This window comes from Oryctolagus cuniculus, chromosome 7 (assembly GCF_051225735.1).
Source record: "Oryctolagus cuniculus isolate XC-2025 breed Fujian yellow rabbit chromosome 7, ASM5122573v1, whole genome shotgun sequence".
NCBI lineage: Eukaryota > Metazoa > Chordata > Mammalia > Lagomorpha > Leporidae > Oryctolagus > Oryctolagus cuniculus.
The window spans coordinates 121,867,289-121,881,831 of record NC_142873.1 but is presented as its reverse complement, the minus strand read 5'-3'; the positions used below and the strand labels follow the sequence as shown (position 1 = coordinate 121,881,831).

The window sequence follows — 14,543 nt, the reverse complement described above, 5'->3', positions numbered from 1 at the left end:
CCACAGCGCTAGCCCCTCTAATTGTCTTTTTTTTTTTTCTGATTTGTAAAGAGAGAGAGCCTACATTCTACAAAATAGATTGAGAGCTCCCGCTGAGCAATGGCAGATCAGTGGGTTTTGTAAGGTGGGAACAAAGAAACAGAAGATTGTTTTCCAATCTGATTGGTTAACAGGACTTAAGATGACTTCCTTCATATGCTGGGTCAGGTAGACTGGAATCTCCTATTTTCAAGAAGGACTGGTCTATTTTGGAACGTACTTGCTTCCTTAGAGTTTCACTTTGGTTATGTGGCATTTAGCATGAGTGACTCCAAGTTGGTTTGGTCTGATATGTTGGGGCTTACTGCAAGAGCTCAATCTAAAGTAGTAGCCTCCCATTATTTTTGTTTATCAGTGCAGTAAAAGGTCTACAGATATTTTCTTTGATTGACAGGACTTATAATTAGAACATTTCATGTGGAAAACAAAAGATTATATCTAAAATATGGAATTGTGTGTCCTTAAAGTTATTTTATTTTTTAGTCTTTTTTAGTAGAAGGGGTAAGGAAGTTATATATTCCTGTAGGATTTTGCACTTAGAGTCCTTCAAAGAAAAGCACCATATAAATAAGAATTTATTTTGAGAACAGTTCTAAGGCTTGTTGAGACACTTGTTTAGTTGAAGTTTGGCCTAGTCCAGATCTGAAAATAGAATCATAAAATTATAACCAGATACCTCCTTGGAGATCATATAATCCAGACTCTTCTTCCTTTTATAGACCAAGAAAGTGAGTCCCATTGAAGATAAGAGACTGGAGGGTTCTAAGGAATTAAAATTCCAAGTCTATTTCTATGTATTTTCTCACTGCTTCAAAACATTCCCTACTTCAGTTTACTAAGCTTTAGAAGATTATTTTTTTTAAGATTGATTTATTTATTTGAAAGAGTTACACAGAAAGAGGAGAGGGGGAGAGGTGGAGACAGAGAAAGAGGGAGGTCTTCCATCTAATGGTTCACTCCCCAACTGGCCAGAGTTGTGTCAATCCGAGTCAGGAGCCAGGAGCTTCTTCTGGGTCTCCCACACGGATGCAGGAGCCCAAGGACTTGCACCATCTTCTACTGCTTTCCCAGGCCATAGCAGAGAGCTGGATCGGAAATGGAGCAGCCGGGTCTCAAACCAGTACCCAGATGAGATGCCAGTGCTTCAGGCCAGGGAGTTAACCCACTGTGCCACAGCACCGGCATAGGCTTTTGATTATTAATGATTGTTTTCAGGGTGTATTCTCTGTAAGTGTCCTTTTATTTTTCAGTTAGAATAGTTATGGTAGAGGGGCTGGCACTGTGGCGTAGTAGGTTAAGCATCCATCTGTGGCACTGACATCCCATATGGGCTGCTCCACTTCCAGTCTAGCTCCCTGCTATTGTCCTGGGAAAGCAGTGGACGATGACCCAAGTGCTTGAGCCACTGCAACTGCATGGGAGACCCGGAGGAAGCTCCTGGCTCCTGGCTTTGGATTGACCCAGCTCCGCTGTGGCCATTTGGGGAATAAACCAGCAGATAGAAGACCTTTCTCTCTGTTTCTTCCTCTCTCTGTCTGTAACTCTGCCTCTCAAATATATAAATATATATAAAGTATGTGTGTGTGTGTGTGTATGTATGTATGTATGTATTTTATTTATGGTAGATAGACTGTTATAGTGGCCTAAATCAGAATACCTGTGTACAAATCACTTAGTTTAAAAGATCTGATTTATTGATTTTTAAATATTATGCAGAGAGGGCCGGCGCTGCGGCTCACTAGGCTAATCCTCTGCCTTGTGGCGCTGGCACACCGGGTTCTAGTCCCGGTCGGGGCGCCGGATTCTGTCCCAGTTGCCCCTCTTCCAGGCCAGCTCTCTGCTGTGGCCAGGGAGTGCAGTGGAGGATGGCCCAAGTACTTGGGCCCTGCACCCCATGGGAGACCAGGATAAGTACCTGGCTCCTGCCATCGGATCAGCGCAGTGCGCTGGCCGCAGTGCGCCGGCCGTGGCGGCAATTGAAGGGTGAACCAACGGCAAAGGAAGACCTTTCTCTCTGTCTCTCTCTCTCTCTCCACTCTGCCTGTCAAAAAATAAATAAATAAACAAAAAATAAATAAATAAAAATAAAACAAAGGAAGACCTTTCTCTCTGTCTCTCTCTTTCTCACTGTCCACTGTGCCTGTCAAAAAAATTAAAATATTATGCAGAGAGGCTAGCACTGTGGCTCAGCCAGTTAAAGCCGTGGCTCGCAGTGCTGGAATCCTAAATGGACACTGGTTCAAGTCCCAGCTGCTCCACTTTGGATCCAGCTCCCTGCTAATGCACCTGAGAAGATAGCTTAAGTGCTTGGACTCCTCCACCCACTCAGAAGACCTGGAAGAAGCTCCTGGCTTCAACCTGGGCCAGTCCTGGCCATTGCAGCTATTTGGAGAGTGAAGCAGCAAATGGAAGAATCTCTCTCTCTCTCTCGCCTTCTCTCTCTATATAACTCTGCCTTTCAAATGAATACATAAATCTTTACATATTTGTACAGAAAGATTTTGATTTTTAAAATGTTTTAAAATTAGGCATAAGATAGAAATATTACAAGAACTTTACCATTATCTCTGTTTCTACTGTTAGGTGCTTCTTAAGTTTTCGTTTGTTTTTGAGAGACAGAAAATTCTCTTATTTACTAGTTTGCTTTCCAAATGGATGGGGCCAGGACTGGATCAAGCCAAAACTGGGAGCTGGGAACTCAATCCAGGTATCTCACGTAGGTTCCAAGAATCCAGTTACTTGAGCCATCACCTCTGCATCCCAGAGTCTGCATTAGTAGGAACCTGAAATCAGAGCCAGAGCCAGGGCCAGGGATCAAACCCAGGCAGTCCAGTGTGGGAGATGGGCATCTAACTGGTGTCTGTACTGCTGGGCCAAACGCCCACCCTGCTTATAAGTGTTTACAAATATTTTTGGGCTCTTTCATTAGCAAGACTTTTCCTTTATAAAATTCTGTTTAAATATTTAAATATTTTCCGTTACAAACTCTAATGTATATTTCAAGTTTAGTTTGCACATCAAGGAAAGGTAAAGAACTCAACGTCTGTGTTTCTGGAGTTTGTCTAATTTGATCTTTTTTTTTTTTAAGATTTATTAATTAATTAATTTATTTGAAAAGCAGCGTTACAGAGGTAGAGGCAGAGAGAGAGAGAGAGAGAGGTCTTCCATCCTTTGGTTTACCCCCAAAATGGCTGCCACGGCTGGAGCCTGGCCAGGCAGAAGCCAGGACCCCAGGAGCTTCTTCTAGGTCTCCCACATGGGTGCAGGGGCCCAAGGACTTGGGCCATCTTCTGCTTTTCCAGACCATAGTCAAGAGCTGGATCGAAAGTGGAGCAACCAGGACATGAACTGGCTCCCATATGGGATGCTGACACTGCAGAAAACGGTTTTATCTGCTACACCATTGTACCAGCCCCTAATTTGGTCTTCTAAATGGTAGTCTCACGTTTACAGTGGCAAAGACCTTGGTTTCAAATCCATTCCACTCCCTCCTCCTCAATAAAAAGCAACAGTAAGCTCTGGAGTCCTGTTTTTAAAATGCCTTCTTACTGTTGGAATAGTTTCTTGGCTTAGAATCAGAGAAGCCTGGATTTCCTTTTTCCCCTAAAATTATTGCTACATATAACTACACCTATTAGAACTGAAGCATTTCCACCTGGAGTGACCATAGAACTAGGCACTGTACTGTGTGGTTCCCAGGGATGGATGGTGGCAGGAATGTGGAATACAAAGATGAGATCTTCATGGTTTGGGTCTCTTAGCCACTCATTAACATGAAAACTAGAGCACAAAGAGAGAAACTAGTTAAGAGTTCATGGCAAAGTAAAATTGGAAGATAAGGATTTTTTTGAGTTCTCGTTTTTTATTTATTTTCCCATAAATTTGTAAAATTATGTGTTTATTAAGAATGAAAATATTTTTAAAAAAGATTTATTTATTTGAAAAATAGAGTGACAAAGAGAGGGAGTGACAGACCTTCACTGGTTCACGCCTCAAATGCCTGCAGCAGCCAGGCCAAAGCCAGGAGCCAGAAGACCCATTTATTTGTAGTACATTAATTGGAACATGCTTAATTGAATTGAGAGGCTATCAGACTTCCTCTGATCTCCCCACACTGCTTTACAACTCCTTCCAAGCTTTCCAATTTAGCTTTACCGTCTTGTATGCAGAGATTACTCTTTTTCCTTCCTTGCTATGCTTTGTTACAAGAAACTCTTAACACTTATGTATAGAAAAGGATTTCATTTCCTCTTTGCAATTTGATCACCTTGTCTTTATAGCTGCCTTCAGGATTTTGCTGTCAGAATTGTCGGTATTTCATTCATTTGGGAGGGTTAGCATGAGAAAAACATTGAATTAGAAATGATTATACTGTGTTTCTTTATCTCAGAGTACTATTAATCCTGTAGATGCAATATATCAGCCTAGTCCCTTGGAACCAGTGATCAGCACAATGCCTTCCCAGACTGTCTTACCTCCAGGTATGATATTTGGCAAAATGTTTCAAAGGTTAATGATTTTAAAAACTTAATTTGCAGGTTACTGTAGTAATCTTAGTTTTGCTTGCTTTAAATAAACAATAGAATTTTTTAAAGTACTGCAGCTAAAAATGACCTAGAAAAAAATGCATAGTATTTTGTATTGGGACTACTGAAGTATGATGAAAGGGTTTTGGTTTTCAGATTGAGATGGAAGATAAACAGGGTTGCTGAGATTCAGATTGGCTGGTGTAACAGAGTGCTATACAGAATTCATGGCTATCAAGGAAAATCTTACACCATAGCCTATTTAAAGGATAACCCAGCAGTTAACTTTTTTGGAATATTCTTTATAACTCTGAAAAACAGTTTATTCACAGTGGATTTTAAGATAATGAGAAAGAAATGAAATTTATGATGCCCCCAATTGTATGACATGTACATTTTTAAGAATGGAGCAAGAGATGCTGTTTTTAAAAAATAGACACAGTGGAGCTCAAGATAACACTGAGCTGCGCTGATCCAGCTGCCTTTTTGTTAATCTGTGTCTGTGTTCTTACTGATGACATAGTGATGTCAGAAATTGCCATGTGAAAGGGAACCGGTGTTTTTCAAACATGTGAAATAGGTTTGTGAATTTTTCCTCCTTAAGAGAATGAGCCTAATATTTCTTAGAAGACTGAAGAGGACCTGGTCTTGTGCCCCATTTCAGATTTTATATTTCATAAACAGTGACTGCTTTGACAGCAATTGTACTGGGGTAGTGGCTTACCATGACTGACTTCTTGATGTCCTACCCTATGTCTTAGTACTCTGTAGTGTATTACTCTTGAGTTCAGGCTTAACATTCAGAGAGCATGTGGAACTTTATTGACTAGAATATAGTTTTTGTATTTATTTTACATTTTATATTTTACAGACTATAGTTTCAAAAATTACTGATCTTTAGGATTCAGAATCCTAAACAACTGTAGTCAACAGTGTGTGTGACTGTTTCTCTAACGTATTTCCCACGTTCGAATCTTGTAGAACCTGCTCAGTTGTGTAAGTCAGAGCAGCGTCCATCTTCCCTACCAGTTGGACCTGTATTAGCTACTTTGGGACATCATCAAACTCCAACACCAAACAGTACAGGTACAGATGGTATCATTTGTTTCCTTCTCATAACTCCTCATTAACATTCAAGATTTGTGCCTGACTTGGGAGAATGAAAAGGTTGGAGAAATTTGTTTTCTATTTCTTTCAGAGATATCTTTGTTTTACCATTGCATTCTGGGCACAAAATGCTAAAGTTGTTGATTGGATCAGAAACAATGGTGATTATGATTTAAAAAAGATATTTCAAAGTTTTGTTTTTTACCTTAAAAATTATTGCCTTTCAAAATTTTTCTTGTGAGACTTGGATACTTTCCTATTTTAAAGTTATCAGACAATATAGGCGTATACAGAACAATATCTGAAGTCTTTTAATCCCTGTCATTTGCATCCTTGTAAAGCACAGATACATCTTGGTTGTACAGCTGTACTGTTCTTCTTGTTTTAACCTAAATGAAGTCATGTGTTTCTGTAACTAGCTCCTCTTAGTTATTTAAATTTTTGTTGCTTATTTGGGAGATGCACACAGAGAGGGAAATACAGAAAGAGTTCCTTTCCCCTGTCTCCCCGCCACCCTAACCCCTCTCCCCCTCCAAATTCTCATGATGGCCAGGGCTGGGCCAGGCCGAAGCCCAGAACCAAACTCAAGCCAGTGTATCCCACATGTGTGATAGGGACCTAATCACTTGAGCCATCACCAAGGGTCTGCACTAACAGGAAGCCAGAGTTAGGAATAGAGCCTGATGTGGGATGTGAGCATCTTAACTGCTAGGCCAGATGCCTGCCTTTGGCTCTTCTCATTTAATAGGAATAATTAGAGAATTCCCATATTCACACAGTTAGGCCTATGAAGTACTCTTCACAGTTTGCCTGGACAGCTATTACCTGTTTTCCACTGGTAGATATTTAGGTGTTTCTAATACTTTCCTATTCTAAGTAATATTTCAATGATTTTTCTGTACACTATTTTTGGCACTTTTTTTGAGGAAACATTTATCAGTATTTCCCATTTTTACTAGTGTTATAGACAAAAAACTTTATTTTAATATGCATTTTCTTAATTTCTTTACACTTAAAAGTCTTTATTTTTTTCTTGTCAGTGATACTATCAGTGTTAGAGTTAGATTTCTTTCTCTCTCTTTTTTTTTTTTTTAAGATTGACTTATTTATTTGAAAGTCTGAGAGAGAGAAAGATCTTCCAGGCATTGATTTACTCCCCAAATGACCACAATAGCCAGGGTTGGGCCAGGAACCAGGAGCTTCATCTAGGTCTGCCACTTGGGTACAGGGGCCCAAGTATTTGGGCCATCCTCCACTGCTTTCCTAGGTACATTAGTAGGAAGCTGGATTGGAAGTAGAGTAGCTGGCACTTGAACTGGTGCTAATATGGGATGCTAGTGCTGTGGCTTAATCTACTACACCATACCACCAGCCTCATTGTTTTAAAACCAATTAAACTAATTTAATTTGAAACAAATTAAACAGTGGGACCAGTGTTGTAGTTCAGAGGGTTCAGCTGCTACTTGCCATTTCAGCTTTCCGTATTGGATTGCTGGTTTGAGTTCTGGCTCCACTTCTTTATCTTTTCTTCATTTAAAGATTTATTTATTTATTTATTTATTTGAAAGTTAGAGAGAGAGAGAGGTCTTCCATCAGCTGGTTCACTCCCCAAATGGCTGCAACAGCAGGAGCTGGGCCAGTCTGAAGCCAGGAGCCAGAAGCTTCTTCCGGGTCTCCCAAGCACCTGGGCCATCCTCTGCTGCTTTCCCCCAGGTAAATTAGCAGGGAGCTGGATTGGAAGTGGAAAAGCCGGGACTCCAACCTGTGCTCGTGTGGGATGCCAGCACCACAAGCAGTAGTATTGCCCACTGTGCCATAGCACTGGCCCTTCCTGGGTTCCTTTTTTTTTTTTTTTTTTAATTTTGACAGGCAGAGTTAGACAGTGAGAGAGAGAGACAGAGAGAAAGGTCTTCCTTTTTCCGTTGGTTCACCCCCCCAAGTGGCCACTACGGTTGGAGCGTTACTGCCAGAGTGTTGCGGCCAGCGTGTGCGCCGATCCGAAGCCAGGAGCCAGGTGCTTCTCCTGGTCTCCTATGCGGGTGCAGGGCCCAAGGACCTGGGCCATCCTCCAATGCACTCCCGGGCCACAGCAGAGAGCTGGCCTGGAAGAAGAGCAACCGGGACAGAACCGGCGCCCCAACCTGGACTAGAATCCGGGGTGCCGGCGCCACAGGCAGAGGATTAGCTTAGTGAGCTACAGTGCCGGCCCCTTGGGTTCCTTTTTAAGATTTATGTATTTGAAAGGCAGAGAGGGAGAAGCAGAAATCTTCCATCCACCGGTTCACTCCCCAAATGGACACAACAGCCAGAGCTGGGTCAGTCTGAAGCCAGGAGCTTATTCTGGGTCTTCCATGTAGGTACAGGGGTGAAAGTACTGCTTTCCTAGGCACATTAGCAGGGAGCTGGATGAGAGCAGACTCAAACTGGGGCCCATATGGGATGCCTGTATTGCTGCTGTTGGCTTTACCCTCTGTACCACAATGCTGGACCCCTGGCTCCACTTCTGATTCATCTACCCCATTAATGTACCTGGAAGAGCAGCAGATGTTTTTTAATTGACATCAAGTTATCTGTAGAACCAAATTCAAGGAAGCAGTTAGTACTCTTGAATCTATTAAACCTGGAGGCAAAAGCCAAACCACTCTTTTTTTTTTTTTTTTTAAGACTTATTTTAATTATTTGAGAGAGTTACAGAGAGAGAGGGAGATCTTCCATCCATTTTTTTTATTCCCCTAATGGCCACAACAGCTAGGGCAGGACTAAGCCAAAGACCTAGAACTCCATTTGGTCTCCCATGTTGGTTGACAGGGACCCAAGTCATCTTCCACTGCTTTCCCAGGCACATTAACAGCGAACTGGATCAGCTGTGCAACAGCTGGAACCTGAGCTGGCACTCACATGGGATGCTGGGTCACAGGCAGCAGTTTAACCTGCTGTGCCACATGCTTGTCCTAACCAAGCCGTTCTTTTTTTTTTCCTAAGATGTGTTTTATGTATTTGAAAGACAGAGTTACAGAGGGAGGTAGAGCCAGAGAGAGAGAGAAAGATCTTCCATCCCTGGTTCACTCCCCAAATGCCTGCAACAGCCGGAGCTGAGCTGATCCAAAGCCAGGATCTAAGAGCTTTTTCTGGGTCTCCCATGCAGGTACAGGGGCCTAAGAACCTGGGCCATCTTACACTTCTTTCCCAGGCCACAACAGAGAGCTGGATCTGAAGAGGAACAGCCAGGACTCAAACTGGCGCCTATATGGAGTGCAGGCAGTGCAGGGTGGGGCTTTAACCTCCGCCCCAAGCCCTTCTTGAGATTAGCAGCCCCGGTGGCTCTCCACAGATTTCTAACCTGGGTCAGACTTTTCGAAACTATGTAGTAATTATAAAATTACCATGTAATTTTAGCCCTTTTAAAATTTAAATTAATAAAGGTACAGATGATGTTCCTTTAAGAACTTGGACAGATGCCTTCTGAATTTTGAAAGAAAACTCTTGGGAAAATGATGATAAGCAGTCTGAATAATGAAGTTAACATGATTTGGCAGACTTCTGTATCTCGTGACCTATGTCACATCTTACTCATTTTAAAAATAGTGCCTGTATGGGGCTGACCCTGTGGCGTAGTGGGTAAAGCTGCCACCTGCAGTGTCAGCATCCCATATGGATGCAGGTTCCAGTCCCTGCTGCTCCACTTCCCATCCTGCTCTCTAATATGGCCTGGGAAAGTAGTAGAAGATGGCCCAAGTTATTGGGCCCTTGCACCCACATGGGAGACTCTGAAGAAGCTGTTGGCTCCTGGCTTCGGGTTGGCGTGGCTCTGGCCATTGAGGCCAGTTGGGGAGTGAACCAGCGGATGGAAGACCTCTCTCTCTCTCAGCTTCTCTGTAACTCTGCCTTCAAACAAATAAATCTTTTTATAAAAATAGTGCATGTAGTTTTAATTTCTTAATTTTTAAAAAATTATTTATCTATTTGAAAGGTGGGAGAGCAAGTACTATTTGCTGGTTCACTCCACGAATGCCCAGAACAGCCAGTTTCAGTTGAAACTAGCAGTTCAGAACTCAATCCAGATGTCCCATGTGGGTGGCAAAAATCTAACCACTTCAGCCATCACCACTGCTTCCCAGTGTCTGCATTAGCAGGAAGCTGGATTCAGGAACCTGAAGCAGATATTGAACCTAAACACTCTGAAATGGGGGCATCTTAACCAAAGTCTTAGTTAAGCCAAACCTATTCTGTTTTTGTTTTTATTTTTATTTGATAGGTAGAAAGAGAACTCTGACCCACTGATTTACTCCCCAGATGGCCTAAGTTGCCAGTATGAGGCAAGGGCATAGCCACGAGCTGGAAGTACAATCCAGGTCTCCCACACATGTGGCAGGAATCCAACTACTTGAGGCATCACCATTGCTTTCCAGTGTCTTCAATAGCAGGATGTGGAATTAGGCACAGGAGTCAGAAGTTGAACTCAAGCACTCTGATGTGGATATGTCTTATCCTCTAACCTCTCCCTTCCTGTTTGTTTTCTATGAAGTAGGATTGTGTCAGAACTTTGAAACAGCTAAAATGTATGTACTTAAAAATATATAAGGGGCCAGTTACAGGAGCTGGTGCTATGATGTAGTGGGTTAAGCTGCCGCTCGCAGTACCAGCATTCCATATGGTCACCAGTTTGAATTCCAGTTACTCCAGTTCCAATCCAGCTCCCTGCTAATGTGCCTGGGAAAGCAATGGAAAATGGCCTAAGTGCTTGGGCCCCTGCACCCACATGGGAGACTCGGAAGAAGCTTCTGGCTCCTAGTTCCTGCTTCAGCCTGACCTGGTCCTGGCCGTCACAGCCATTTAGGGAGTGAACCATTAGATGGAAAATAATCTCTGTCTCTCTCCCTCTCTCTCTTTAACTCTGCCTTTCAAATAAATAAATCTTTAAAAAGATAGTTATAAACTAAATAGTGATGGGCTCTTCATTGTGTATATTAATTTTAATATAAATTATTTCCAAAAGATAAAGTATTTTCTGGAAATTATTTCAGGAGATATTTCAAAATTCAGATTTAAAGAATAGCAGATTTAAAGAAATTTTTAAAACTAAGTAAGTGGGGGCTGGCGCCGCAGCTCAACAGGCTAATCCTCCACCTAGTGGTGCCAACACACTGGGTTCTAGTCTCGGTCGGGGCGCCAGATTCTGTCCCAGTTGCCCCTCTTCCAGGCCAGCTCTCTGCTATGGCCCGGGAGTGCAGTGGAGGATGGCCCCAGTGCTTGGGCCCTGCACCCCATGGGAGACCAGGAGAAGCACCTGGCTCCTGCCATTGGATCAGCGCAGTGCGCCGGCCACAGCGCACCGGCTGCGGCGGCCATTGGAGGGTGAACCAACGGCAAAGGAAGACCTTTCTCTCTCTGTCTCCCTCTCTCTCTCTCTCACTGTCCACTCTGTCTGTCAAAAAACAAACAAACAAAAACCAAAAAAAAAAAAAAAAAAAAAACAACTAAGTAAGTGGGGCCAGCGCTGTGGTACAGTGGGTTAAAACTCTGGGTTGCAGCACCAGCATCCCTTATGGGTGCTGGTTCATGTCCCAGCTGCTCCACTTCTAATACAGCCCTCTGCTAATGCACCTGGGAAAGCAGTGAAGGATGGTCCAAGTCTTTGGGCCCCTGCAGCCACGTGGGAGACCTGGAAGAAGCCTGGCTCCTGGCTTCAAATCACTTCAACTCCAACTATTGTGGCCCTTTGAGGAGTGAACCAGAGGATGGAAGTCTCTCTCTCTCTCCCCCTCCCCCCAACCCCGTCTCTATCTCTCTTTATCTATCTTTCTGTGTAATTCTTTAAAAAAAAAAAAACATTCTAAGTAAGCAAGACAGATGTTAGACCTAGGTATGTGTACAATCCATATTCATGTGAGTTTGAGTCATGGCCCTGCCCCAATTCCAGCTTCCTGCTAATGTGAGGCATCAGGTGATAACTTAAGTACTTGGCTCCCTACCACACACTTGGGATATCCAGGTCGAGTTCCTTACTCCCAACTTAGGCCTGGCTCTGTTCTGGTTGATGTAGGCATTTGGGAAATGAATCAGCAGATAGGAGTTTTGTCTGTGTTTTTCTGTTCCCCATCTCCATATAAAGAAATAAAAATAATTTAGTGTGTGATTTATGTTGTTTTACTTTTCAAACTATATTTTCTCCACCTTTCTTTCCCTTACCTCTTTCAATAATAGAAAAAAAGATCAGTTAACCTATCATGTTGTTGGATCTCTATATCTCAGTTCTTTTGTTTGCAGTTCCCATTCGAACTCATTTTATTCTTAAACATATTTGCAGTTTTGCCATCATCTGGAGTAATTGCATTTATAATTCCTGGTCTCTTTTTCCCCATTCTTATAAAAGAAAGCTAGTGAGGAGAAAGAGATATTTTAATGTGATTGGCGCATGAGTTATCTCTAGAATTTCTACAGTAAGCATTATCTTTTAGGTAACAGACTTTTCATATTTTTTATTATTTATTTATTTATTTTTTTGACAGGCAGAGTGGATAGTGAGAGAGAGAGACAGAGAGAAAGGTCTTCCTTTGCCATTGGTTCACCCTCCAATGGCCGCCGCGGCAGGTGCACTGCGGCCGGTGCACCGCGCTGATCCGATGGCAGGAGCCAGGTACTTATCCTGGTCTCCCATGGGATGCAGGGCCCAAGCACTGGGGCCAGCCTCCACTGCACTCCCTGGCCACAGCAGAGAGCTGGCCTGGAAGAGGGGCAACTGGGACAGAATCCGGCGCCCTGACTGGGACTAGAACCTGGTGTGCCGGCGCCGCAAGGCAGAGGATTAGCCTAGTGAGCTGCGGCGCCAGCCGCTTTTCATATTATTTTAAAACTGTTTGTGAGCCTGGCAACAAAGTGTGGGAGAACAGATTTTTTTTTTTTCTTAAGGCTGCTCTCTTAGTCTTTTTCCCATTCTACATTCTTCCCATAGTAGCCCTCTGTTTTCATCTTTGCTCCAAAGCCCCAAACATCTGATAGAAACTTAGGTGGAAAAGAAGTAAAAAAATTTAGGTGGTGTGTGCCCAGGACTTTGTGCAGAGATTTTTCATTTTCCATGTGACTGCTGGAAAATATTGACAGATATGAGTGTTATATCCTGAATAATGTTTTCACATTTGTGAGGTCTTTATATTCTTTGCATTTTGCATTCCCATGGTTCACTGCTACATTTTTAGATGTCTAGATTACAGTATTATATAAGAGCCTGGGCTTTCTTTTGGTTCTGGTGTCTGTTAAGGGACTTACAAACAAAAGCTTACATACTCAGAAGTTTTTCTCTAATTTAGAAGGGGAGTGTGACATTTTTTCATTTATTTAAAAGGCTCTATCCCCATTCTGTAACGTGATGTGCCTTTTTTGTGTATGTATAATTTAAATGTTGAGTTTCCTTACAAATCGTATAGAGACTTCTACCAACTTACTTTTTCTTGATTTCCTAAAGGTCTGCTTTGACTCTTCTCTGCCTGATTTCTCCTCTGCTATTGCCAACACTTTTCACTGATTAAAAACTTTGTCACTTCCTAGGTAGTGGGCATTCACCACCTAGTAGCAGTCTCACTTCTCCAAGCCATGTCAACTTGTCTCCAAATACAGTCCCAGAGTTCTCTTATTCTAGCAGTGAAGATGAATTCTATGATGCTGACGAATTCCACCAAAGTGGCTCATCCCCAAAGCGCTTGATAGAGTAAGTGGATGAATAAAGTATGTATTTAAACAACTCTGCTGATTTTTAAAAGTATAATTTGATTTTAAGATTATGTTAATGACAGATTTGCCTTGTAAGTTTTTTTTTGGGGAACAGTAAAAAGGACAACTTATTTTTAATTGGCTTATTAAGCAAAGAAAGTTCTGTTGAAAAGTTCTGATTTTACTCCTAATTCCAAATTGAATAGATAGCATCAGCCATAGTAATGTTCCAGTGTTGTTAGTTGAACTCTCTGGACATTTCTTTTTTTTTTTTTTTCCAGGTTAATATTTTAATCTGTACATCACTTTTTTTTTTTTTTTTTGCAAACCATTACACTCTTATTTAAATTAACCTTCTTCTTGCAAAATATTCATTTCATTTTCCAACAAAATCTTATAAAGGCAACTCTCTGGACATTTCTAAAATACCAACACTGGGAGAGGGTCCAAAGATGATGAATAAGCTACAAAATATTATACAAATAAAATGTTACTCTCTTGTTTCTATATTACAAGAGAGATACTCACACCTATAAGCCTAGTATGGTGCTAGTTAGAAGAATGGTACAGTAGTTAAAAAGAACAAGTTCTTGCCCTCAAAGAATGTACAGTCTGTTTGGGAAACAAGAGACATTTATAGTCTAGTGCTATATATTTGAAGTATCTTAATCCAGGCCATCGCTGTGGCATAGTAAGCTAAGCCTCCACCTGCAGCACCGGCGTCCCATATGGGCACTGGTTTGTGTCCTGGCTGCTCCTCCTCCAATCTAGCTCTCTGCTTATGGCCTGGGAAAGTAGTGAAAGATGGCCCAAGTGCTTGGGCCCCTGCACCCGCATGGGAGAGCCTGAAGAAGCTCCTGGTTCCTGGCTTCAGATTGACCCAGCTTCAACTGTTGTAGCCATCTGGGGAGTGAACTAGCAGATGGAAGACCTTTCTCTACTTCTCTCTCTCTCTGTAACTCTGTTTCACAACTAAATAAATAAGTAAATAAAATTTTTTTTAAAAAATGTCTTAATCCATTCAGGTTGCTGTAAACTGAGTGAATTGTCTCGTGAGTAATGGGCAGTTGCTGATCAGGGCTGTATTTTTAGAAAAATAGACCTGCCTAAATTGAATACAATTGAATGCATTAGGGGCTGGATTATAGGTAGGGAGACCAGACA

General features: G+C 42.1%; 1 protein-coding gene across 50 annotated transcripts in view; it reads left to right on the top strand.

Moving 5' to 3' along the window:
* OSBPL9 (oxysterol binding protein like 9) overlaps positions 1-14,543 on the top strand; it is a 188,901-nt gene that overhangs the window by 152,748 nt on the left and 21,610 nt on the right. For all 50 annotated transcript variants that reach the window (XR_016211030.1, XM_070078517.2, XM_008265262.5 and 47 more), the window contains 3 exons: positions 4,430-4,520; positions 5,547-5,651; positions 13,218-13,377. Coding sequence is in view for 49 of the 50 variants with exons in the window: in XM_070078517.2 (XP_069934618.1) it covers positions 4,430-4,520; positions 5,547-5,651; positions 13,218-13,377 (356 nt within the window). In the remaining variant the exon portion in view is untranslated. The remainder of the gene's footprint in view (positions 1-4,429; positions 4,521-5,546; positions 5,652-13,217; positions 13,378-14,543) is intronic.